A 22977-nucleotide genomic window follows, 5' to 3' on the forward strand; every position below is an offset into this window, starting at 1 on the left:
AAAAAATATTATACTAGAAAGTGTTTAGGAATGAAGATAAGATTAATCTAAATGAATAACAACAGTTAAATGGTAAAATATCCTAGAATATCCAAATATATTCTAGGTATATCCACTACCATCCCTAGAGAATAATATTTTCCAACTTCTAAATTATTGAGCCTCTCAATCACACACTCTCTTTTATTTCTCTTTCTTTGCAAAATTCTCACTCCATATAGAAAGGAATTCAAATTAGAATTTTTCTCAATCATAGAATATAGCTTCTAGTCAAGTTCTTGCATTTCCTTTTTCCATGGGGATTGTTATGATGTTTTCTAAAGTCTTAAGTATAACAAATTCAAAGATAAGCATCATAAGATTTTTAATTGATTGGAAAAGGGCTGCATTATTATTTATGACCCTTTCTTTCTATAATTAAACCTTCATAAATCATCTTTTGAATCATTCTCTTTAATTGTGAGTAAAACCATTAACAGATATGTGGAATAGTGTTATTTCAATATGAGAGCTGCTAACTAGGTTTTCCAGAATTTAGCAATTATCAACCATATTCTCATAGTCAATTTAATAGTTGCCAATGGCCAAAGTGGGCAAGCCACAACTCATTAAGAGGTGGTCAATATAGCTACATTGTGGGCAAAAGCTAGTCTTCCTCCATGTCTAGTCTCTACCCATGCAAAAAGCTGTTGCTTGGCATACATCTTGGAAAATATGCTATTCACCATAATACATTTGTAGTTGGTTGGCAGCTAAGGATCACCAACTTTATGGAGCATCACAACATGGTTGAGTGTTAGGTGCTAGCTTTGACCACGTGGTTAATGTCAGTCAAAAAGAGGCTCAAGGGTATAGAGTCAAGAATTTAACCTACCTATTGTAATAGAGCTTTTGAGGTAGCTCGGGGGTGGTTGGGTGGTGAGGAACTTTAGAGAAGGCATAGTATAATTTAGGAAGACTAAATCTTTGTCTTTTTGTGCCAGATCATAACATTAGTATTAGAGAGGTTGGTTGCAATAGCTAACCAAGTTGAACACTAGAATTCTATTGCTAATGATAGTGCCGATGGAGGTACGAAGGTTTGAACCATTCAAAATATTGTTCATAAGCTGTAAACCCTTAATCAAAATTAGTAAAAGATGTAAAATGAGATGTATGACATGATGGATACCATGCATGAGCGTGTTAAGACACTCAAGGCTAAACGTGGTGGTGCTCTAAATAAGCTTTCCTTGGTAGATCGACTCAATATATTAACCTTTTCCGGTGATGGTGGTGTGGATGAGTGGTTTGCTTGGCTAGCAAATGTGAAGAAGTTCTTGGCTATTAAAGGAACTTAAGATGCAAAGGCTTTAGTGGCTATTTTAATGGTTTTGTGGGTCTTTGGTGGTGGAATTAGCTTAAGGAGTCTCGTGTTGTGGATAAAAAACCATTAGTGTCTACCATGGATGGGTTTGAAGTTGCTTTTTCGTTTACGTTTTGCCCCTCACTATGATGTGGAGAATGCTTATACAGAACTTTTACATTTTCAACAAAGGAAAATGATGCTCGGGGACTATATTGAGAAGTTTACTCCCTTGATTAAAAGTGTTTTAACGAAGGATTTAGATAAGAACAAATCCTACTTCATTGATGGCCTTCATAGTGAGAGTATGCGGCAACACTTGTGTCATTCTCAGCCTACAAAGAGTTTGGAAGAGCTCTTTGATGTGGCTCGTCAACTTAACAATGAATCTCGCAAGTGTTTGAGAAGTCCTTTTGTCGAGAGTCATCGCGATGATCACTGTGGACACAAGGATGGGAACAAGCATCACAAGTTAAAGTCAGTGATGGCTACTTTAGATGCAAAGGGGTCAAAGAAGCAGAAGTTTTTTGTGAAGAATTAGAAATAAAGTTGTCATCATTGTAGCAAGTTCAAACATTATAAAGCTGATTATCCACAGTTGAAGAACAAGCAGTAAGGCACAGTTGAGTTAATGAGCAATAATCGAAAACTTCTTCCTCCGACCGAAATGGTTTCTCACACTGAAAAGTTTGCAACTTTTTAGCTTCTAACTTACTATCAGTAAAAGATTGACTATTCTTTTTGTGTGGAACAAAATGAAGCTCGAGAATCAGTTTTAATGCTGAAGGGCGTGTTTTGTGGTGGTCCAATGTAAATTTTATTAGATAGTGGGAGCAATGACAACTTTACTTTTGCAAAATTTGTTGCGAAGTATAGTTTGGTGACACGAGGAGTTCTTTTATATATGGTGGAAGGTGCAACTACCTTTACTCAGCATTTAGATACTTGTGTAGAGGGGTTGGAAGTGTTGGTTGGCAAAACCACAATTGTGAAGACTTTTTATTTCGTAAATATTTATCGTGTGGATCTCATTCTTGGGATGCCATGGTTAGTGAAAGTGGATCCGGAGATAAAGTGAAATATTAAGTGTATCTTGTTAGAGTATAGTGGCATTAAAAATGTATGGTTTAAAGAGGAAATTCAACCTTTAGTTGTTATGCTCTCCACTACATCTTTAAAGTAGATTTATTGTAATGGAAAAACACTTTCGAGTTATTTATTGTTTGTTCATGACTTAGGAGAAGTAGTAATACAAGATGTACTTGACGAGTTTACAAGTAGATCTTTGAGAAATTATGCATATGTAATGGTTGAAATGCTTCGTACAAATGGATTAAGAACAATTAACACCATCTACAATCCACTGATGCTTCCTCTTGTTGTTTTTCCAGATCAAATCCTGGCTCATTCATGCAAAAATCTTAATTATTTTCTATAATACTAATGTAATGGGATTTTAGTAGCATTAGATTGGTTTTAATATAAACTATTTGCTTCTATATATAAATTAAAATTATTGAGCTAATTAATACACACATTTCTATATTCTATTTCCATATTCAATGCACTCACAATATGTTATTAAATATCTTAATTATTTAATTTGTTTGATGTTGTAATTTAGTTTATCTGGTTGTAGTTCATCCATTCCCTTTCAGTATGGGTGGCTTGTGAAGACAGGTATATGTTAAACAGTTTAAAGCTAAAGAAATTACCAGAAGCATTTTATGATTCATAGGCTCAAATCCTATTCTATTTAAGAAGCTTGCTCTAAACTTCCATCATTTGCACCAACCTCGGCAAACTTTGCCTGGCATTTTCCAGAAGCTTGACAACTTGCGCCATTGCAGGTCTCTCGGCCGGCGATGGCTTTGTGCAGCACAGCGCGATCTTCACCACACGCATCATCTCCGCATCCACCAGAGGAGAGTGTCCCGCCGTGCTCACGTCCAGAATCTGGTCTCCAGCCTGCCAACCTTTCTCGACAATGCAGCGTTCGATCCAATCCGCGATTCTGCCGCCACTTTTGTTCTTGCTGGCTTGCTTCCCAGTGAGGAGCTCTAGAACAGTGATCCCAAATGCGTAGACGTCCGTCTTCTCGGTCAAGATCTTACTATGGCTCAGTTCTGCAAGTGACGAAATAAACATTTTAGTCCGAGAACGAAAAGAACTCTGGCAGTTCTTTGTTACCTGGAGCTAAGTAGCAGCAGTGGCCTTCCAAGGTTGCAAATTCCACAAGAAGCTTTGGCCTTGAGCTGACGTCGAGGAACACCGAGTGAGGCGAGAGGCTCCCGTGGAGGATCCGCTCCGGCCTGCTGTGAAGAAATGCGAGCCCCCTCGCTGTTCCAAGGCAAATGTCATACCTCTCGTTCCATCCCAGAGCGCCAGCGTCTGGTTTCTCCCCGGGGAAGAGAACCGAAGCAAGGCTACCTTGCGGCAAATGCTGGAAGAGAACCATAGCCGACTCCTTCCCCGTGCAAATCCCCAGAACCTTTGCCACATTCTCGTGCCGGAGCCTCGACACCGCTTCCATCCGCCGCATCAGCTCGGAGTCCGAGCCCAGACCACTGCTCCTGAGAAACCTCTTCACGCTGAAAACGTTGCCACCTTGATCGCTGGCCGCGAAGACGTCAGACGATGAAGAACTGGAGCTCGAAACTATCTCTTCGCCGTTCAATCGCAGCTTGTGGAACAGAACCAGATGCCAAGCCTTGAGATCTTCCTCGAGCTGGGGACGTACGTGACGCCTCCGGCGATTGAGAAAGAGGAGGACGAGGTATGCCAGCGCGGCCGCCACGCACAGGCACAGACCAACACCAAGGATCCAGCTCAGCGCGTACGTGGCACTCGTTAGCGACCGACAAGTCGGCAAGCCGAGCTGACGTGTCGTACTGCATAGCTCGTTTCCCGCCAGGCTGCTCGAGTTGACGATGGCCGAGAGAGCTCCGGAGGAAGGAAACGCTCCAGAGAGCCTGTTCTCGGAGATGTTGAGGAACTCCAGCGATTGCATCGATGCCAGCGTCGCAGGGATCCCGCCCTCCAAGAGATTTCTCGAGAGATCCAGCGTGCTCAGCGTGGAGATATGTCCGAGCGAAGCCGGGATGAATCCAGTGAACATGTTTTCGCTGAGATCGATGGACACAAGCCTGGAGCAATGCCCGATCTGCGATGGGATCCCGCCGGAGAGATGGTTGCCGCTGAGATCCAGCTCGGTGAGGAGCTGGGCTTCGCCGATCGTGGCCGGGATCTCTCCACGGAACTCGTTGGCGCCGAGCTGGAGCTCCACCAGCGCTGGAAGCTGGAAGATCGAGGCGGGGATCTCTCCCTCGATCGAGTTCTGCTGGAGCGAGAGGATTTGCAGCGATGGGCAGCTCCAATTCAGCCCGGCAATGCTCCCGGACAAGCGATTGTTGGACATGTCGAGGAAGTAGAGCTCCTCTAGCAGCGCTAGCGATCCGGGAACGTTCCCAGTGAGGCGGTTGTTCTGGATCCTGACCCTCTTGAGGCTGGCACAGCGCGCGATACCGTCGGGGATCGGCCCCTCAAACGCATTGTCGAAGAGGATGAGCTTGAAGAGGCCGCCATTGGCACAGAGCGCCGGAGGGATCAAGCCCGAGAGCGCATTGGTGGACAGGTCCACAGCCGTTAGATTCGAGGCGGTGCCCAGCCGCGGATCAACAGTCCCGGATAGCCCATTCCTCCACAGCGCTAGGGTGCGCAGCCTGGGCATGGCGGAGAAACTCACCGGCACTGGCCCCGAGAGGTTGTTCTGGAAGAGATTGACGATCTCCAGCGTTGGAATGTCGGCCAGCGATCCCGGGATGGCGCCGGAGAGCGTGTTGTTGCTGAGATCCAGCGAGATGAGGCGGCGGAGGCGGCCGAGCGACGCCGGGATCTCGCCCGAGAGGCGATTCGTGTAGAGGAAGAGGTACTCGAGCCTGGAGAGATTGGCGATGGAATCCCCTGGAATCGGCCCCGAGAGATCGTTGAAGACGAGATCGAGGTGGAGCAGCGAGTCGCGCAGCGATCCAATGCCGCGCGGGATGGATCCATTGAGCTGATTGTAGCCGAGATAGATCCATTCCAGGCGCTGGAGCTTGGAGATCTCCTCCGGGATGGAGCCGACGAGGGAATTGCCCGCTAGGGTAAGGTAGCGCAGCGAGGAGAGATTAAAGAGCTCCGCGGGAATCGAACCCTCGAGGTAGTTCCCGCCAAGATCAAGATGCTCTAGCCGCGGGGAATATCCCACCTCCCGGGGGATCGTTCCCGTGAGGGAATTTATCCAGAAATCGACGGTCTCCAGCTGCGTGAGCCCCGTGAAGAGGACGGCTGGGATCTTCTCCGAGAGCGCATTGTCACTGAGGTTGAGGTGCTTGAGCGACGAGCATTGCGCGAGCGATGGCGGGATTGGGCCCGTGAAATTGTTGTGGGCGAGATTGAGGCTCTGGAGAGCGCCCAGCGATCCAATCTCCGGGGAGATTGTGCCCGAGAGATTGCTGCTGCTGAGGTCGATGGCGATGATCACGCTGGTGCCGGGCGACGTCGAGGAAGAGTTGCTGCGATCTTGGGCTTTTCTCCGCGGGTCGCAAGTGATCCCCAGCCAAGAGCAGGGCGCTGCGGATGCCTGGGAGGACTCGATCTTCCAGCTCTCGAGCTTGTTGAGCGGGTCGAGGATGTAGCTCTTGATCCGGAGCAGCGTATCCACGTCTGGATTCGCCGCCGCCGCCGCCGCGGAGAATTGGACGAGAATCACGAGAGCAATGCCGGCAAGAACCATCGCTCTACTCTTTCGAAACTCCATCCTTTCCTCGAGAATGCAGGGAAGAAGAACCAACTGTAGAAGAGAAGCTTGTCAATCCATGAGAAAAAAACGCTTTTTTTCCCTTTTTTTTCTACGTACTCCTTTTTCTTTGCGATTGTACGAGGAACACGAGATCTCGCGCTGCTTCTCCTGGCCAAGACAGAGGAAGATACGCTCCCTTCGTAGCGAGCGTATAAAAGAAAAGCTCCAAACCCCTGGCTCTTCGTAGTTCTTTGCGAAGTTCTCTCTCTTTTTGTGGGTGGTCTGTCTGCGTGGAGCTCGATCCAGGCTGTTGCACGAAGGGCAAGAGAGATGGAGGAAAAAAATGAGGGAAAAAGACCCGAAAAAAGAAGAAGAAATCGATGAGAGCAATAGCAAAAGGACGAGCGATTCCAGGACGAGATGTTGGTTCAATTCAAGAGGAAGCAAACGATAGCGAAAACGAAAGGAAACTGGGTGTTTTGATGCTGGCTGGCGCTCTCCAAATTATTTCCGAGATGGAGGAGGGGAATTGACAAGTGCCCAACTCGACGCGTTTCCGGGCATTTGTTTTGCGCTGTGCTGTGCTGGGATGGATGGGATGGATGCCTCAAAACCTGCAACACAAGAACACAATCGAGAAAGTCCTACACGGGACAAGGCTATAAATCGCGCTTGGATTTGGCAGAGGATCGAGCAAAAAGCCCGGCAGCGGAGATCGAATCGGATCTCGCGGTTCCCGCTGCCGATGCAGGAAACGAGGACGTGAGATTGCTCAGAGAGCGCAGCGGAGAAATGGGTTGCAGAAGTTTCCAGCAAATTATCGAGCCCACAAGGAGGAAATCGCTGGATCTTGTGGCTTGCAGCAGATGCCGCAGAGGGGCAAATGCTTTATAGCGTTGGACCTTTGTGGGCGTGGTGCTGGTCGGCGTGGCCCACGAAACATGAATGCGTTGGATTTGAAAACACCGATTCCTGTTTGTATGAGCTCAGCGAAAAAGAGGAAAGCGAGAAAAGGAAAAGCTTTGGACGCAAATGGAATTGATTGCTCTCTGCAAGGCTAGCTCGACCGCTCTCACTCTCACTATTGCGCAGGGACCCCCTTGCTCTGATCATCACAATTTTGACCTGCTAGAGCGATGGAGATCAAGAGAGAAGCCAGACAATGGAAGCGATAAAGCAATGATGGGGATGACTCTCTTCTGCGATGCGCTCACAGAGCTCGAAAAAGAGCCAAGCGAGAGAGAGTGGAAAAAGCTATGATTCTTTTGAGACACGAAGATGCGGTGGAGGGGATGGATTTCTCAAAGGCTGCGCCGCTTGCTGCCGCTACGCAGTCGCACTCGCCGCTGCAGAGATTTTTGGAAAGAAAAAAAAAAAAAAAAGAAGAGGAGACCAAAACTATTGCCCGCATTCCGGAGAAATGCTCCGCTCCACTCATCTGGGTGATCCTGTGTGACCAATCATGATGATCCGGTCCAGTGGAACTTTCGCAGCCCAGAGAACTCGATCGAGAGAAAGAGATCGATCCAAAAACTCCGTTTGAAAGGCACACCACACTTGACAAAACCGATGGGAAACGATTCGCAGGAATATTCGCACGTCGGGTGGGCAAATCTGGGCCGCTGGAATTCGAACCAGGCGCGCCGTAGATAACGGTCCCAGCTGTCACGGCGGCGGGGCCGTACTGACCACACACTTGGGCGATAGGGCTCGCATCCGACGGTGGGCGTTGTCCCGGGGTGGAAAAAAGTCACCTCGGTAAAGAATCTACACTGACAGTACTGTGGTAAAAACTTCACATCGGTCATGTTATTTCGATGGCGACTAGTGGCGCGTTAAAACAAAATGCGTGCTGATAATGATAATAATGGTCGCCGCTACTTGTGGTTTTTTTTTTGGCCTGGCAGGAATCGAGCGTGCGACACCTGGCAGGCGGCTACAGAGCACAGGGTTCGAACATGGGACCGGATTATAAAGCGGCGACTTTCCGCCATTTTGACCTCGAGACCAAAAATCTAGAAATGCCGTCAAGCAACGGAAGAAGAGGCAAATTATCTTTTCTTGTCATACATATCGCGACGAAAGTCACGGGCATCTAGAAGGTCAATCCAAGAGATCTTTTCTCTTTTGGAGTGGCATAGCGATAAGAACAAACCAACGAACAACGCTCGGAGCGAAAATGTATTAAAGTGACCAGTCAACGCAATTGACGAACCCTAGTAAACGAAATTGACTGGACTAAATCCTAGTCAGCGTCGTTGACTAGAACCAAAATCCACTCCCTCCTACTTATAGTGAGCTTATTACAGGTGGTGCGAAATAAAAGGACCGAGTCTACATACAAGCTTGGCTTGGATGGATTGATTTGTTTACAGTCGCCACTCTCGGTTTTGGAAGATATCGCTCATCGGGGACATCCATCTCTTGGTGTGATAGACGCTCTCTCCGACCACCCAGCCGGGAACGTTGGCCATGATCCGGGCTTCCTCTTCCAGCTGCTTCTTACGAGCATTCACATAGCTGCAAGAACCGAAGCTTGGAATTAGAATCGAAGCATAATTGTAGCTCGGCAAATCTTACCTTATGTCCTGCTCGGCGAGAATGTAGGGTGTGATTGCGAAGCGGCAGGCTTTCTTCTCGAGTTTGCAAAGACTGCGTAGCGAGACAGGAATTTGAGATCAAAACCAGAGAAGAAACGAAAAACTAAAGAGGAGAAAACAAGCTAGATTGCAAAGACTGCGTAGCAAGAGAGCAATTTCAGGTCAAAACCAGAGAAGAAACGAGAAACTAAGAGGAGAAAATTGCAAAAACTGCGTAGCGAGAGATCAAACCCAAGAGGAGAAAAGGAGCTAGAGGAAAGAATGCGGGTAAGGATGCATACCTGCGATATCTGTTGAATTGCCCGACCTTGTACAGTCCCCAAAACGTCATGAATCCCACCACGGCCATCACGGTGAGGCCGCTGGGGCCTGTGTTAGGGATTCTAGCGCCATACCTCACGGGCGGGAGCTTGTGTGGGAGCCTGTCCTGGAGAACGGGCAGCTCCTTCACGGAGCTCATGCCCTTCTGGCCGCGCACCACCGTCTCCGCCATCGCGCTTGAACCTCGCCAAGAACCCTAAACGAAGAAGAACCCTAAATTGGGGCATGGCATTTGGGCGAGATATCAAAGAGATTTCTGGCCGCTCGCGCGCTGGCCGGGGAATCGCTCTGCACAGCTCCCGCGCCGAGGATCGTCGCCCACGCCACTGGATCGGGGCGGAATGGCATTCCCCTGAGGAGATTCTCGGCCTCCTGGAGCTGCCCGGATCGGCCCAGGATGTCGATCGCGCAGCTGAAGTGCTCGCGCGTCGGGGCGAGGTTGTGATCGCTGGTGAGGGACGCGAAGGAGCGGCAGCTCTGCTCGATCTTCCCCGTGTGGGCGAGCACGCTGAGCAATGGGATGAAGGAGAGTTCGTCCGGATTGGAACCCTCGAGTAGCATCGCGTGGAATGTGGCCAGGTCGCCGACGAGATTCCCAGACTGGGAATATGCCGCGAGCATGGAGTTCCATGTCACTGCTTGGACGAAGCACGAGCGTGGCATCTTCTCGAAGAAATTCCTTGCCTCCCGAAGATTCCCTCCCCGTGACAATGCCGCGAGGACCGCATTCCATGATACCTCGTTGCGGTCTGGCATATTCCCAAACAGGGCCATGGAATCCCATAGATGCCCTGCCTGGGCATATGCGACGCACAGTGATGTCCACGTCACCACGTCTTTGTGAGGCATTGAATCAAAGATATTCCTGGCATCTTGTAGATTCCCGTTGCTTGCAAACGCCGCTAGCATTGCGTTGTAGGCAGTGGTGTCCCACTCTGGCATGGAGTCGAATATGCATTTCGCATCTTCCAGATGCCCATTCTGGGCGTGGGCAACCAGAAGGCTTGTCCAAGTGATCACATCTCGCTCCATGGCGTTGTCGAATAGGCTTTTTGACTGGTGGATATCCCCCTGGTTTCCATAGCCAGCAATGAGGACATTAGACGATACTACGTTCCACTCAGCCATCGAGTTGTAAAAGATTCCTTGGGCATTCTGGAGATTCCCAGCCTCTATATGTAAGTGGATCATGGCCGTGCATGCGACCACATTCCACTCCGGCATGCTGAGAAAGATTCTCTTCGATTCCTCAAGATGCCCAAGAGTAGCATTTGCCTGCATCATGACCGTCCAGCTCACAGTATTTCTTTCGGGCATTTCTTGAAAGATCCTCCAAGCACCTAGAATATCCCCAGCGCTTGTGAATGCTGCCAGCATCACAGTCCACGATACCACAGTCGTTTCCGGCATATTCTCAAAAAGCTTTATAGCTTTGGAATGATTCCCGTCATCGGCATATGCTTGGAGCAGAGCAGTCCAGGTGAGAACGTTTCTGCAAGGAATGAAATCAAACAATTTCTTAGATTCCCCAAGATCTTTAGCACTGACATAGGCTGCAAGGATAGTGTTCCACGACACGAGGTCTTTTTCCTCAGTGGAATCGAACACCCCTCGAGCGAGCTCCAAATGCCCATTCTCGGCATATGTCTTGATCATCATGTTGGCTGAGAAGACATTGGGTTTATGGATCCCTTGGAAGATCGCTACCGCCTCTTTCACTCTGCCACACTTCCCATACATCTCGATCAAGAGATTCGAAAGGAATGTGGAGCAGCAGTCGGCGACTTGTGCGTGAATAGCCCGCCCTCTCGACAAATCTCTAAGCCTCCCGCATTCTTTGATCAAAGTTGCGATCTCAATCTCTTCTTTGATTCGCGTGTTGGAAGAACAAGATGTTGCCCTAGAAAAACTCTCGGAAGAATTTGTGGAGGGAGCAGCCATTGGCCGTTCGATTGACCATACGTCTATAATCGTGCCAAGTCACTTGGAAAAAGCCGCCGGCCGACCACGTGTCATGTGCCAACAGGCGAGATGAAAGCGACACTCGGCGCAAAGGCCGGATAGGGTTTTTGAAATTCTCGTTTTAGGGCAATGCGCGATGATCGTCACGATTTCGTGATATTCGCAGGGATCCAGGTGTGCTTCGCGATCTTCGCGATGGATTTCTAGGTGCATGTAGCCGGGCAGCGGGCATTTCGATCGATTCGTGTCGGGATCGAGCGGAGGACAGGATCGAGGGATTGTTGGCTCCTGAGATGCGAAATTCATGAGTTCTTCCGCTGGCCGCTGGGTTTTGGATCGGGCGCCATGGCATCGCATCATCACGGGGATTTCCTGGAGAAGCCCTTGGCGCCGATTGTGGTCACGGCATTGAACTCCAAGGAGCGAGCTGCGAGGGCTTCGATCGAGAAGGCCGAGGCCGAGAGGCGGTTGCGCGAGGCGGAGGCCCGGCTAAGAGAGGCGATCAAGGCGCTGAACAGGAGCCATGGGAAAGATCCGGAGGGGTCACTGTATGATGGGAGGCATGCTCTTTGTCACCATGGAGACTCTTGCATCGCGAATGCGATTGGGAGCCTTTGCCAGAGCTTTCTTCTGGCGTATGGTGTGAGAGTTGGGATTGGCGTGCTGCTCAGGGCTTTCAAGCTTGCGAAGAGGAGACCCCATTACACATTTCTCGATTTACAAGTAAGTGACGTCTTCGTTTTCTTCCGTGTTGATGGAAATACGCAGTTGCTATTGTCGGAGAAAAATCTTATTGTGAGGGAGGAAGCATGCCGGACTGGTTTGCTCTTCGGTGGCTTCGCTGGAGCTTTCCATGGCATTCGATGCCTTCTACGGAGATTTCGAAACAAGGATACTCCGCTGAACGTGTAAGCGTCCGCCTTTTCTCTCTTGTGTTATCTAGCCTTACGTTCCCCACAGTTTTATAGCTGGAGCTTTTGCTGGGCTGTCTGTGCTCTCGCTGGATGATCCTGCAAAAAGGCGGACTTTTGCTCTGTATTTGCTCGCAAGAGTTGCACAGGTACTAGCAGGTTTCATGATTTGGTTCCTTCGAAGTTTTCCTGAGATAAGACGCTTGCAGTGCACATACAACTCGGCAAAGGCGAAGGACAAGTTCCATTTTTGGGGAAGCCACTGGAAGCATGGCGATACTCTGCTGTTCTCCCTGGCTACCGCGCAGGTATAAGTTCCAATCTCACGCTAGTTTCCAGTCTCATTTTGAAATCTTTCAGATCATGTACGCGTACGTGATGAGGCCAGAAACTTTACCGGAATCCTACCTCGAGTTTATCATAAAGACTGGCCCCATTGCTAGGCCAGTTCTAAAAGCGGTGCGCGAGAGTTGCCGAGGTGGTCCAATCGACATAGCGGCTCTTTCAGCCTTTGTGGAAAGACGCACAGGTCAAGCTCTCACGGGTTTGCAGCGTAATGCTCCCATCATACCTTGCTCGTGCGTCCACCCGGAATCTCCTTTTTGCTTCCAGCACAACATGAGAGCAATGCGCGCGACATTCAAGAAGACTTTCCCGCTGTATCTCTCTCTCACGTTCGTGCCGTTCGTGGTCTTGAACGTCCAAAAGGTAACTTTTTTCTTTGCTTCTCTTTCCATCTCGTTTGTTCATTCCACTTGCTCTTGCAGTTCATGCAGGCACCGATGCACACATTCTGGAACGCGCTCAAGAGCGCAGTGCGATCTACTTACTTCTTGTCCGCATTTGTTGGCATCTACCAGGTATGCTGTCTCTGGCATCACAGGTGATAGTAACTTAGCTCTGGCTTTTGGTCCCAGGGAATCATTTGTCTACAGCGAAAAGCCGTGACCAAAGACTTTAGATTCATCTACTGGTTCGCGGGAGCCATCGCGTCTCTGTCGGCAATGCTGGAGAAGAAAGGCCGGCGCTCTGAGCTAGCGCTTTATGTTCTTCCCCGAGCGGCGGATTCGCTGTGGTATATTTTGATAAACAGGCACTTGCTACCTAACATCAAACACGCCGAAGTAAGCCTCTCTCTCTCTTCTAGTGTTTCCTTGGATTCTCACAAACTTGACTTGTATTTCTCTCTACTTGAAACAGGTAGCACTGTTTTGTTTGTGCATGGGCGGGCTCATGTACTACCATGAACACGAGCCGGACACCATGGCTCCATTTTTGCGGGGCTTGATACGGCGCTTCTTGAACAGGACTGGGGGGATGGACCAGCCCCCCGTGTTAAGCACCGCTTATCCTTATTTTCTTCCACTGGACGTCCCTTCCTCCGCCACCGCCATCGAGGACGGGCGCAACCATTTGCGTTTACATCTCAACCATCAGCATCAGCATCAGCAGCCGCCGTTGCGGGACGGGGTCGTCAACGGCGAAGATCCGCTCGAAAGGCTGCAAGCCGAGGCCTTCAAGGGACTGTAAGAGAGCTCTACTTTCTTCTTTTTTGTTCCTTCTCCTTGTCAAGCAAGGATCGTCGTTCCGAGCATTAGACAACTTCCCAAAAACTTAGGAGAGCGTCCCTGAGGCATTTTGGAATCTCAAGCTTGCGATTTCTTAAGTATTTTGGGTTGAGGACAAAGTATAGGATATAGTATTTCTCTCTGCATGTTGCGTCCTACATCAACGGAGACGTTCCCAGAAACGCCCACATCTCAAGATAGTTTTTGCCGGAGCAGTGCCAGGACTCAAACGTCAAAGAGTAGCTTTAGTGACAAAGTCAACTTAAGTCAATACGATGTTTACCAATATGAAAATCGAAGAGCTCAAAGGTTAGGCGAATGAGCAGGCGTACAGCGCAAGTACTTCGGAGAGGGTATGGCGCTCGCGTGAGAGAAGAAGAGAAGGAAGGAAAGCTTGCCTCGATGCAATAACGATGCAAGACATGGCACAAGCAAGGCGAAGGGAGGGAAGAACTACCGCTGTGGTGTTCCAAGGCTCCACAAGCCTATTGATCCAGCGGCAAGTAATGTGATTGTCAAGCCCAAGCGCCAAGGCTCAAACGTCTGCCGAATCATGAGCAGGTTCCACGACTCGGAGTCCTTTGAAAAACACTTCGCTTTCGCTTCTCTTTCCCAGAGTTCTCCTTCACAACTTTTGTTTCTTTCTGCGGTTGCAGCAGGCCTCCAATGTGGTACCGATACGTACGACTACAACTCATCGTCCAGTGAGGAAGACGATTGTTAGCTCTTTGTTGTGACTTTAAATTTCCTACTCAACTGGAGCTCCGCGGGTAAAGCAGAGATTTGGAACTAAGACTTTCTTTTGGACGAATGGACCCCCAAGAGGAAACATTGTTGCCACCATGGAATGAGAGAAACGATGAAGAACTGTCCTTGATATGAGACACTGCCGAAGAGGGTTTATAAAGAGGGATCTAGCACCTGTAGACTTTGCATGGCCTTTCTCATCCATCAATACATTTGAAACTATCAATATTAACTTGGAAAAAGCAATTCCACCAAGAAGATTAGGAAGTGATTCTTCTTAGTTGTTGGCATTGGCAGTGAAGATCCAACATTGGCAGTGAAGATGGAGCTCAACTCTATGGCGATCAGGCACTAAATGGAATAAAAAGCTTGGATTTGCTTGGGTGATAAAGATATGTATGCACTTCGCCTTCGAGAAAAATGACACACCTCTCGGAACATTTGCCTCTAAAGGGCATTTTGTGTTTTGGTACGATGTGGGGTACGGATGTTTCTTTCAGTCTTAACAATTAGGAGATGACCAAGGAATCTGGCTTCGAAGTTCCGAAATAGCAGCATTTACCACAGAAGGTTTTTATTTTTGTTTTTGTTTTTTTTTTTTTTTCGTTTTTCCTGGAAAGTGGTTCTTGTCTGGAAAATAAAGAGGACGAAGTCAATCAGCAGCATCGCTTCTCGACAAAAACCGCGGTTGTTCGTTTGGGAATAGCGAAGGTTCCATCATCGCAACTGGAGGCCTTGACGAGCTCGTCTTGGGAAGCGGCCTGTTTGGAGGATGCCAGAGTTAGTTCCTTTCTTTCCACGAAGAATATAGGCAGTGCGATACCTGGACGGGGTGGAGTTCTAGTTTGAAGCCTCTCAAGAGGCCAACTTTGAGGATTCCCTCGTCTGGACGAGCATTGATTACCACGACGATGATCCGAAAGCTGCCAGAGAATAAGTTAGAGAGATCCCAAAGCTCCTCAGAGAGAAAGAGAGAGAGTATACTTGGAGTCGATCTGGAGGAGTCCAGGCTCTCCTTCATCGCCATCATGAATGCTCATGACTATAATCCCGGGAATTGCCGCAGGGCCGGTGTTGTGGAACTGCAGTCTAGCCTGAAAGAACCCCGATAGTAATTGAGTGTTTGGAAACTGCAGCGTGCTTACCTGGATGGCGTTGACGGTTTTCAGTCGAAAGAGTGGGGACGAGAATCTGATCTTCAGCAGATCTTGGAAGTTTGCTACGGCCGCGAGAATGTGATCCTTGCTCGGTCTCAATGACTCGTTACCTAGAAGCTTTCTCATGCTGAGAAAGAAAGCTTGTGTCAGCCTATGAGACGAGTAAAGCAGCGAGGGCGAGCTTACATTAGCCATTTTTCTCCGTTTTTGCTTTTCGGTGGCAATCCGACTCCCCAGTTGTTTGTTTCATACGAAAAATCAAGCCTGGAAATGCCAAATGAGAGCTGAACTTTGCTTCACTGCGTCAGACCTATTGAACCAGTCTCCCGAATTGTAAGAATCGCGATCAAGTGACTTCGAGCGAAGCATATCCTCTCCAGCATGGAAGAAAGGAATTGCCTGATTTACATGGTTAAGCGAAATAACATAAATCAAAAGCTATCTACCTGTGACAATGCAACTATGCTCGAAGCGAGATGATTGACACGACAGCGATCCTCCAAGCTCACACTTTCCGCCACCTATGAAAAAGACGATAAGTACAAAAGGAAGCCTTTACACAAACACAAACCTTCATCATGATGATGTCAAAGAGAGTTTCATTGTCATGAGCAGAGACATAGTTAATCTACAAAATGCAAAATCAGTAGGCAGACAGAAATACATTTATCAAGCATACTATTTCAGTTGGAGATGCAGCGTAGGCAACGGGTTTACCATCGTGCGTCAAAACCTCACACCCTTTAACCTGTGAAAGAGATCTTGGTTTCTTTTCCACGAGACAAAAACAGTTACCTCTCTACCCTCAAAATCCACGAAAACGTAGTCTCTTAAATTTCCGGCCAATCCAAGCTGTAAGAAAACATGAGCTCTTTGAAGTCCATTTTGAGCAAGCTTACGATTATCCTATCTTTGCCGCGAGCCAAATTCTTGGCCATGTTCTCTTCATCGCCTTGAGGTAAACTGTTTGGCTAGAAAATGCAAATTCAGGTCAGAAAGAAACCAAAAAAAAAAAAAAAACACAAAGAGGCACCTGCAAAGAAAGGCCTGTGAATATTCCTTGCTCGAGAGGATCACCGAAAGGAGATCCACCAATAGCCGAATCTCGCATTCGATCGTTAAAACTGCAACTCTGATATTGTAAGAACACACTTCAAACAAAAAGACATTGCGTCACCTGCCGATTTGACTTCCTGGCAGGTTAAGTTGCGTTGCATTAACACCTCGTCCATTTCCGTAAACCTCTCCAAAATCCCAGCCTTCTCCGTATCTGAAAACGAACAAGACTTACAATTATGCCAAAAGCAAAGGCACGAAACCGCACAAGTAAATTTTAGATCCATCCACACCGTCTTTCTCTTCAGTTAAACTCTGAAGTGCAGTTTTGGCTCGCATCTGAAACGAGGTCTTAGGCCAACTTACAAACTGGCACGAGATGCAAACCATAGTTCTTTTCATGATATGTCCCATAAGGTCGAACCTGAACCCGTCCACCTAACATCGATCAAGGCGACGGTAAGAATAAACGAAAGACAGATTCCAGACCTTATACTGTGTCGCCCACATCAGCAGGTCATCAACTATCAACCGGTCGACCATGTAAAACTCGCTCGCAGTATTGTTCATGCATGTACTGTTTTCAATGACTCCGTCTTTGTTTCGACGAAGATAATATCCGGGAACAACCTACATTTGATTCAAAGAGTGAAAATTAGTGCCAGCAGATTTAAAAGCTCACTTACTTTATCCAGAACAGAGAGATGATCCGAAGGACCATTTCCGTGCAAATGGTTGTACACAACGTCCAGGACAACTCGCAGGCCCAGGCGATTTATCGACTGATAGAAATATCCGTTACTTCAGAAAAGTCACGAGCATTAACAATTACCTGGACCATTGACCGAAATTCAAATGTTCTGCGGGGTCCGTTTGGATCCGTGGAGTAGCTTCCATCGGGAACACCCCAATTGACGGGGTCGTATCTGCACCATTTAAAAAGCAAACATTTACTTTCTAGTTTCTGGGAAAAGGTACCCCCAATTAAATCCATCTTCGTTTTGTATAGCTACAACAGCCTCCTGTTGTTCTTCGGAATCTGGTGGAAGGCCCTCCAGTCTGTCGTAATCTAGCAGTAATGAAGTGGCTGTGCTTAGACCCCAAGGTAATTTTGATATGAAGCGTTTACCAAGCGTCTTCCATTTTTCCTTGACTTCATTAACACTTCCGAAGTCAAAACTAGGAAGAAGGTGTACATGAGTGAGACCTGCCTCAGCTAAACTCCTCAGGTGCCTCACTCCAGCAGATTCCTGCGACACGCCAGCCACATGAACAAAAGCAATACTTTGAATCTGTACAAACCATTTCAGAAAATGCTAGAAACGTTCCTCGTAAATTTTCAGGTACTGTTTGGTCTCTTGCACTGAAACGACAGAGAAAATAAATATAATGCCCACCTCTAAAAGGTACAGACAAAAAATTACCTGAAGTCCCGTATGTGAAGCTCGTAAATGGCCATGTCATTGAAACAATGAAGCATGGGCTTCTCAGATGAGAGACGATCCCAGTTTTCAGGATTATGGTCAGAAAGATCGATAACAAGAGATCGTTCTCCATTAGCAGACAAGCTGAGCAAACATCAGAGAAAAAAAGTCTCTACGAGGACAGACTTACCCTCTCGAGTAGGGATCGTTTGCGAGGCAAATTTCAACTTGTAATGTGGACGGATGAAAGACAGTCACCTCATACAAATAATATTTTCCAACCCAGTCTTTCGGTCCCGATGCAGTCCAAACGTTATGTTTCTCGTCAAGCTGAATAACGGCCTCAGGTTCTCCTCCTGAGGGTTCTGTGTACAGAAAAAGACGGACATTCTGAAGGCAAAACTTCGTAAACTTGAACTTGAGAGAAACAAACCTGAGCAGTGGGAGCCCAAATACTGAAAGTACACTCTGTTTCGGAGAATGTCACTCCCAGTGGACCATCATAACGCAAGACATCATCGAGTACACCAGGAAGCTGTACTCCAGATGCATCAATAGGTGCTCCATAAGCTGTACTCATATATTGAACAAAGATATGATTCTTCATGTGCGCTTACCATTACTTGCTCCTACTGCCAATTGACATTTTATAAGTTTCTTGCAGTCCGCGTCACGAGGTAGCCGTAGAGCATGATAGCCAGAAATATGTGGGAGCCTTTCCAGTACCTGCAAAGGTCGAATTGGTAATTTCGCGCCACAAGCAATACGAGTTTACCTCGGCCGGAAGATCATGCGTGTCAACTTCCAGCTGAATTATAGTGTCGGCACCTAGAGCCAGCAAGCAATTCAGAACCGAATATCGGGACAATTACATTCCACCTTCTATGCCTCGCCCAGTAAGTTGTAGTTGTGCGTGTTGGCTTGCATGTAAGAAGAAGCTTCCATCTTGTGCATCCACATTCCAGGCCAGCAAGTCCTTATTTACCCAGAAAACTCTTGCAAGATTCAAATTCCCCTGGAAGAACACAAAAAACAGTAGCATCGAGCTCGAATAAAATCACTACTAATCGGACCTGAGGTAAGTTATCAAGGTCCGGTTCATCGTAAAACACTGTGGGCCGCTCCGACACAATCCACGCAGCCTTGTGTTGAGAATTCATCGAGCCAGTACCATCCTAATGGCAGCAGAAGAATGCCTGCATATCAGTATTAGGCAAAATGCCAGAAAAACTTCTACCACAGCCATCTACCTGTCTATCTCCACGATGAATGATGAAGTTGATGTTTTCGACTCCTTGGCCGATCAAATCCCAGTAGACTCCAAACTTGTCCGATCCCGATGGAGATAAAGGCTTCTCCCATTTTGTGGCAATCTCTGGACTTCCCCAGACATGAAGTCCCCATTCGTCATACTTTCCATCGTTCCTACACAACAGAGTAAAGATTAGCACGAAAGTTTTAAGACAATGCTACAGAGATGTGCCTGTGATAGTGAATCCTCCGCGATTGCGGCCCTGAATCCGCCACAGCTCTCACCCGCCACAGCCTTGTTCTCCTCGCGGTGGCGAGGCAATGCATCCTCGTGGCGAAATATTGCGCGCGCAGCGATTTTCGCAGCGCCGATCCACGGCATTGCACAGGCGCCAGGGCGCGCGAGTCGCGAATCTCATCGGCGCAGCGTACCTGGAGAATGCCGCTGCTGCCCGCCGCCAGCGCCATGGATCGATCGATCGAAAGATGGGATGAAATGATAGGCGCTAGCCCTTGCCCGTGACAAGAAGAAAAAAGAGCGCCACTTGGCAAGCTCACAGTGGGCCACGAAACAATATACTACCAACCGATACCTTTGCCTTTACAACAATCTTACAAGTATGATAAAACTTTGGCTAGAGCTTTCCAGTTCCTCCCTGTACACTCCTCCCGAAACAAAAAATCTTTCCTCCATAGCTCGATCATATCGTTGCGTTTGGAAGCAAAAACGAGTCTCTTCTTTTCTCCTGGAATCGCATCCAAAAAATCGTTCTTTTAGCGAGTTTGTAGCTTCAAGCAACGTAAATCTTACCTCGATTCCACACAGTGGAACAATTCCCAGGTGCATTTTCTTGAAGTCCAGAGTGGAAGCATCGTCTGCCGCTCTCAAGGGACCGCGTCTCTTTAGCAATTCCACCTCGGCCACAAACATGGCGGTCACCGGCCTGTGGTCCGAGAAAGTGTATTCTGTCCGATAGTAATTGATTTGTCGAAGTCCTTTTCCCTTCCACAGTACTCGGTCGCACCTATTCGTTGGAGAATTCTTAGCAAGCGTGTTGACTCACAGAACTTATATGCGTACCAGGCTGGTGTTCTTTGTTTCTCTCCGCCGTTCGAATACTCGGTGGAGTTTGCTTTGTACTTGTAAGTCGGAGCAAACTCGATTGCTCCTTCCTGCCATCCATGAAAAACTCCACCCACGCTTTGGGCAAGCTTGAGCTGGAGGGAAAAAATCAGTCTTTGATTGGAAGCATGTCTACTTCAGAGTAAAGTACCTGATCTTTTTGTAGAAGCGCACTCCAGTTTTCGCTTTCCAAAAGAGTTTTGGTCTCTCCGTTAGACAATGACAGCCGGTAGTTTAAGTCGCCCAGCCATAGAACTCGACTGCAGGATTACAAAGATCTTTGAGAAACGAGTGAAGGCAAGAATGCGAACGTACTCGTGAGCGAGAATGCTTGCTGGAGAGCCGTCATCTGACTTCGAGAAAGTAGTTCGTCTTAAGATTTCAATGACATCTGAATGCCTGCGGAGTTCATCGCCTTCTCTCTCGCCAGATGTCAAGTGCGTGCATACAAAGCAAAAGCTTGTCTGATCAAAGTTCATGCTCACAGCAACAGACCCCTGTAAGAGACTTTAGTGCGACCAAAGAAAACATGCTGGAGACGCTACCTTGTTGCCGTAGTAGCCCATTAGGCCGCATCCAACACAGGAAACTTTAACATTGTGGATATACTGCCGCAAGTCTTTCCGAACCCAAACGGTGATGAAGATCCCGACCATTTGCTTGCTTATCATACGGACGTAGGATGTTTTAGTCTGTGTCGAGCTTCCAAATTCCAGCTCTGAACTGCTGTATGCCTTCTTGTGCTTGTTGAAGTTCTCAGGCTGTGATGTTTCCGTGTGATCAGGACTGGCTTCGGAGTTATCGTCAACACCTTCCCTCCAGGGCGACGAAGGAGCGCTTTTTGTTTGTCTCCGGTCTCCATTAAGTGTCCGCCGGATGATAGCTTCCCACTTGGTAGCGGGTCCTTCGTCTTCGGCGCCTAGGACATTTCCAGGATTCAGAGGGACGATCTCTTGAAACCTGCGAGCCAACTCCGTAAGAAAGCTCTTCATCGATAAGCAAAACACATACCCGACCACATAGATGTCAACTGCATCCTTAACAAGGAGCCATTCGCTTAAATCAATGTCGTCGGCAGGAGGCTTCCCAGCAACGTTCCAAGTTCCGGCAAAAACACTTTTGAAGCTTAAGAATGCAAGCAAGCACATAGAATCAATCAAAGGACTACCTAAAGTTCTGGTTGTAGGTGAAGTGCGTGTGAGATATCCCCGACTCAGAGTATCTTCGAAAGACCTTTCTGTTCCTCACTGCAATAACAGAGGAGCGTCAGAAAGATCTCGGCACAAAACCATCGCACCTGAATTGTCCTCGTCCTCGTCTGCACTGAACACGTTGGCGTCAGCTCCCAAGTTGAAGAGCTTCTTCACTGCCGATGTTGGCCAGAACGACTGCACAAAAACTAGCACCGTGTCACACACGAAAGATCACGGCTTTGATAAGCACCTCAGACCGCCTGCTGCTACTCCTTTCCATTGCCGTCGGCATAGATGCCTGCAAAAAAAGCTCCACTCGCTTAGAAACGCATCAGAGAAGTAGCGAGAGAGCCAGGACAAAAGCGTTTTAAGAACTCAAGAGGCACCAAACATACCAATTGATTCAATTGCCGGTGGAAGGATGATTCCTGTGAGATCTCACCAGAAGCAATCGAGGGACAGACTCAAAATGACGAGAATGTAACGTTCAACAGTTGGAGTTTGAAGGCAAGCATTTGATTCTATAGCCAATGGAAGAAGCAGGAATGATGCTGGTTGGTTGGCCTGCTACACGAGAGAGAGGAAAGAAAAATGAGAATCTCGGCACCGGCCCGAGTAGCTTGCCTTGAAAGATGAAAAAAAAGGAAACGCGTATGGAGGAGAACTAGCCGCGCCAAAAAATTATATTTTATCCCCAGGAGTACCTTAAGCAAATCTAAAGGAGCTCTCTGGAGACGGGGATCCCTTACCAGTGAAGCAAAAAAGCCAAAACTCGCCAAAAGAAACACACGCCAAAGAGACCACCACCGCCTTCTAACGACAACATTTCCAAAAAGACTTGGAACAGTTCCAAGCTCCAGTCATAATGCTGTCTTAGAAAAAAAGATTTGTCGCGGCTGACCGACGCACACTAATCCAGCGAGGACATCTCAACTTAAACACACCACAATCCCAGCGGAAAAAACAATCCCCAAAGGGAAAGGAACGATCTAGAAACCACAGCGCAATCGATCGATGGATCTCTAGGAGAAGACCTACCCGCTGACGATCCGCGCTGTGCCACGGCTCCTCGCAGCGCCACACGCCCTCGCCTTCGTGGGGTCCTCCATGGGCCCCCTGTTCGAATGCCGCAAGAGCCCTAGATCGGACGGCCCCGCAACGTCAGCGCTCCATAGCCGTTGGGGGCCCATCCAACGGTCGGATTCATCACAAACACAATCTCTGGCCGTCCATGGGCGCCACGTCCTCCACTCACCAAAGCCATTTAAACATATATATCCAAATGGAACATCGCTGTCCCAGGCTTGATTGTCTGCCTTTTAGCGGCTCGCCAAGGTTCGATTCCTGTGGCTGGATTGGACTCCATTGTCTTTACCTTTTGCGTCGCTATTGTGCTCCTCGCCAGCGTCATTGCGAATGTACGTAACGCGAGAGAAAATTCCAGCGAACTTCCGGGGTCATCCGTACGCCAGCATTAGCGCTAACAATTCTTGCCCCTCCACTGTTTAATCTTACTTTATCAAACTAAGCAAATCC

The 22977-nt window shown here is 48.0% G+C and overlaps 6 protein-coding genes across 9 annotated transcripts; 1 reads left to right on the top strand and 5 right to left on the bottom strand.

The window, feature by feature from the left end:
- Positions 1–3028: 3028 nt before the first annotated feature.
- LOC9659050 (probably inactive leucine-rich repeat receptor-like protein kinase At2g25790) lies at positions 3029–7689 on the bottom strand. The gene is made up of 3 exons (XM_002965189.2): positions 6246–7689; positions 3536–6179; positions 3029–3471 (listed from the first exon to the last, which is right to left on the bottom strand). Exons 2-3 carry the CDS (start codon positions 6144–6146, stop codon positions 3116–3118), a joined length of 2967 nt encoding a protein of 988 aa, XP_002965235.2. The 5' UTR covers positions 6147–6179; positions 6246–7689; the 3' UTR covers positions 3029–3115.
- A 591-nt stretch (positions 7690–8280) lies between these two features.
- On the bottom strand, positions 8281–9221 carry LOC9660240 (NADH dehydrogenase [ubiquinone] 1 alpha subcomplex subunit 13-B). The gene is made up of 3 exons (XM_002965190.2): positions 9010–9221; positions 8709–8780; positions 8281–8648 (listed from the first exon to the last, which is right to left on the bottom strand). Exons 1-3 carry the CDS (start codon positions 9219–9221, stop codon positions 8498–8500), a joined length of 435 nt encoding a protein of 144 aa, XP_002965236.1. The 3' UTR covers positions 8281–8497.
- Positions 9222–9262: 41 nt separating this feature from the next.
- LOC112344720 (pentatricopeptide repeat-containing protein At4g02750-like) lies at positions 9263–10708 on the bottom strand. The gene has a single exon (XM_024670040.1). It carries the CDS (start codon positions 10706–10708, stop codon positions 9263–9265), a length of 1446 nt encoding a protein of 481 aa, XP_024525808.1.
- A 420-nt stretch (positions 10709–11128) lies between these two features.
- LOC9660242 lies at positions 11129–13591 on the top strand. Its single transcript, XM_002964848.2, has 8 exons — positions 11129–11734; positions 11780–11919; positions 11972–12071; positions 12132–12230; positions 12283–12630; positions 12690–12782; positions 12840–13046; positions 13123–13591. Exons 1-8 carry the CDS (start codon positions 11357–11359, stop codon positions 13450–13452), a joined length of 1695 nt encoding a protein of 564 aa, XP_002964894.1. The 5' UTR covers positions 11129–11356; the 3' UTR covers positions 13453–13591.
- Positions 13592–14725: 1134 nt separating this feature from the next.
- Positions 14726–19624, bottom strand: LOC9659051 (pullulanase 1, chloroplastic). 4 transcript variants are annotated; one of them, XM_002965192.2, is made up of 30 exons: positions 19358–19624; positions 19125–19299; positions 18948–19049; positions 18754–18889; positions 18650–18702; positions 18492–18600; positions 18308–18444; positions 18065–18264; positions 17875–18018; positions 17753–17813; positions 17580–17700; positions 17429–17519; positions 17283–17376; positions 17137–17232; positions 16940–17080; positions 16838–16888; positions 16719–16789; positions 16572–16664; positions 16428–16518; positions 16294–16365; positions 16190–16246; positions 16074–16142; positions 15966–16022; positions 15841–15915; positions 15705–15793; positions 15581–15658; positions 15383–15521; positions 15222–15331; positions 15061–15160; positions 14726–14998 (listed from the first exon to the last, which is right to left on the bottom strand). In XM_002965192.2, the coding sequence occupies exons 1-30, from the start codon at positions 19591–19593 to the stop codon at positions 14894–14896; spliced, it is 3153 nt and encodes a 1050-aa protein (XP_002965238.2). In that variant the 5' UTR covers positions 19594–19624; the 3' UTR covers positions 14726–14893. The 4 variants fall into 4 exon arrangements, with proteins under 4 accessions (XP_002965238.2, XP_024525388.1, XP_024525389.1 ...); XM_024669620.1 differs by having other exon boundaries at positions 16719–16888; XM_024669621.1 differs by having other exon boundaries at positions 16719–16888; positions 18948–19070; positions 19558–19598.
- Positions 19625–19702: 78 nt separating this feature from the next.
- LOC9660243 (type I inositol polyphosphate 5-phosphatase 8) lies at positions 19703–22852 on the bottom strand. The gene is made up of 12 exons (XM_024670041.1): positions 22731–22852; positions 22480–22579; positions 21692–21739; positions 21546–21636; positions 21417–21495; positions 21260–21364; positions 20794–21208; positions 20564–20745; positions 20400–20508; positions 20207–20343; positions 19937–20150; positions 19703–19871 (listed from the first exon to the last, which is right to left on the bottom strand). The coding sequence occupies exons 1-12, from the start codon at positions 22850–22852 to the stop codon at positions 19827–19829; spliced, it is 1647 nt and encodes a 548-aa protein (XP_024525809.1). The 3' UTR covers positions 19703–19826.
- Positions 22853–22977: the final 125 nt, after the last annotated feature.

This window comes from Selaginella moellendorffii, unplaced genomic scaffold, assembly GCF_000143415.4.
Source record: "Selaginella moellendorffii unplaced genomic scaffold, v1.0 SELMOscaffold_5, whole genome shotgun sequence".
Taxonomy (NCBI): Eukaryota; Viridiplantae; Streptophyta; class Lycopodiopsida; order Selaginellales; family Selaginellaceae; genus Selaginella; species Selaginella moellendorffii.

Coding starts and splice junctions, on each gene's coding strand:
- LOC9659050 (XM_002965189.2), bottom strand. CDS start 6,146: ATGGAGTTTCGAAAGAGTAGAGCGATGGTTCTTGCCGGCATTGCTCTC. Junction 3,472..3,535: donor CTGCTGCTACTTAGCTCCAG/GTAACAAAGAAC, acceptor CGTCACTTGCAG/AACTGAGCCATAGTAAGATC.
- LOC9660240 (XM_002965190.2), bottom strand. CDS start 9,221: ATGGCGGAGACGGTGGTGCGCGGCCAGAAGGGCATGAGCTCCGTGAAG. Junction 8,781..9,009: donor CAATTCAACAGATATCGCAG/GTATGCATCCTT, acceptor CTCGCTACGCAG/TCTTTGCAAACTCGAGAAGA. Junction 8,649..8,708: donor CTCGCCGAGCAGGACATAAG/GTAAGATTTGCC, acceptor CGGTTCTTGCAG/CTATGTGAATGCTCGTAAGA.
- LOC112344720 (XM_024670040.1), bottom strand. CDS start 10,708: ATGATGATCAAGACATATGCCGAGAATGGGCATTTGGAGCTCGCTCGA.
- LOC9660242 (XM_002964848.2), top strand. CDS start 11,357: ATGGCATCGCATCATCACGGGGATTTCCTGGAGAAGCCCTTGGCGCCG. Junction 11,735..11,779: donor ACACATTTCTCGATTTACAA/GTAAGTGACGTC, acceptor GGAAATACGCAG/TTGCTATTGTCGGAGAAAAA. Junction 12,631..12,689: donor TGGTCTTGAACGTCCAAAAG/GTAACTTTTTTC, acceptor TTGCTCTTGCAG/TTCATGCAGGCACCGATGCA.
- LOC9659051 (XM_024669620.1), bottom strand. CDS start 19,593: ATGGCGCTGGCGGCGGGCAGCAGCGGCATTCTCCAGGTACGCTGCGCC. Junction 17,233..17,282: donor AATTTCGGTCAATGGTCCAG/GTAATTGTTAAT, acceptor TATTTCTATCAG/TCGATAAATCGCCTGGGCCT. Junction 16,023..16,073: donor CTGCATCTCCAACTGAAATA/GTATGCTTGATA, acceptor TGCATTTTGTAG/ATTAACTATGTCTCTGCTCA.
- LOC9660243 (XM_024670041.1), bottom strand. CDS start 22,852: ATGACGCTGGCGAGGAGCACAATAGCGACGCAAAAGGTAAAGACAATG. Junction 22,580..22,730: donor ATCAAGCCTGGGACAGCGAT/GTTCCATTTGGA, acceptor CGTCCGATCTAG/GGCTCTTGCGGCATTCGAAC. Junction 21,740..22,479: donor ACAGCGCGGATCGTCAGCGG/GTAGGTCTTCTC, acceptor CTTTTTTTGCAG/GCATCTATGCCGACGGCAAT.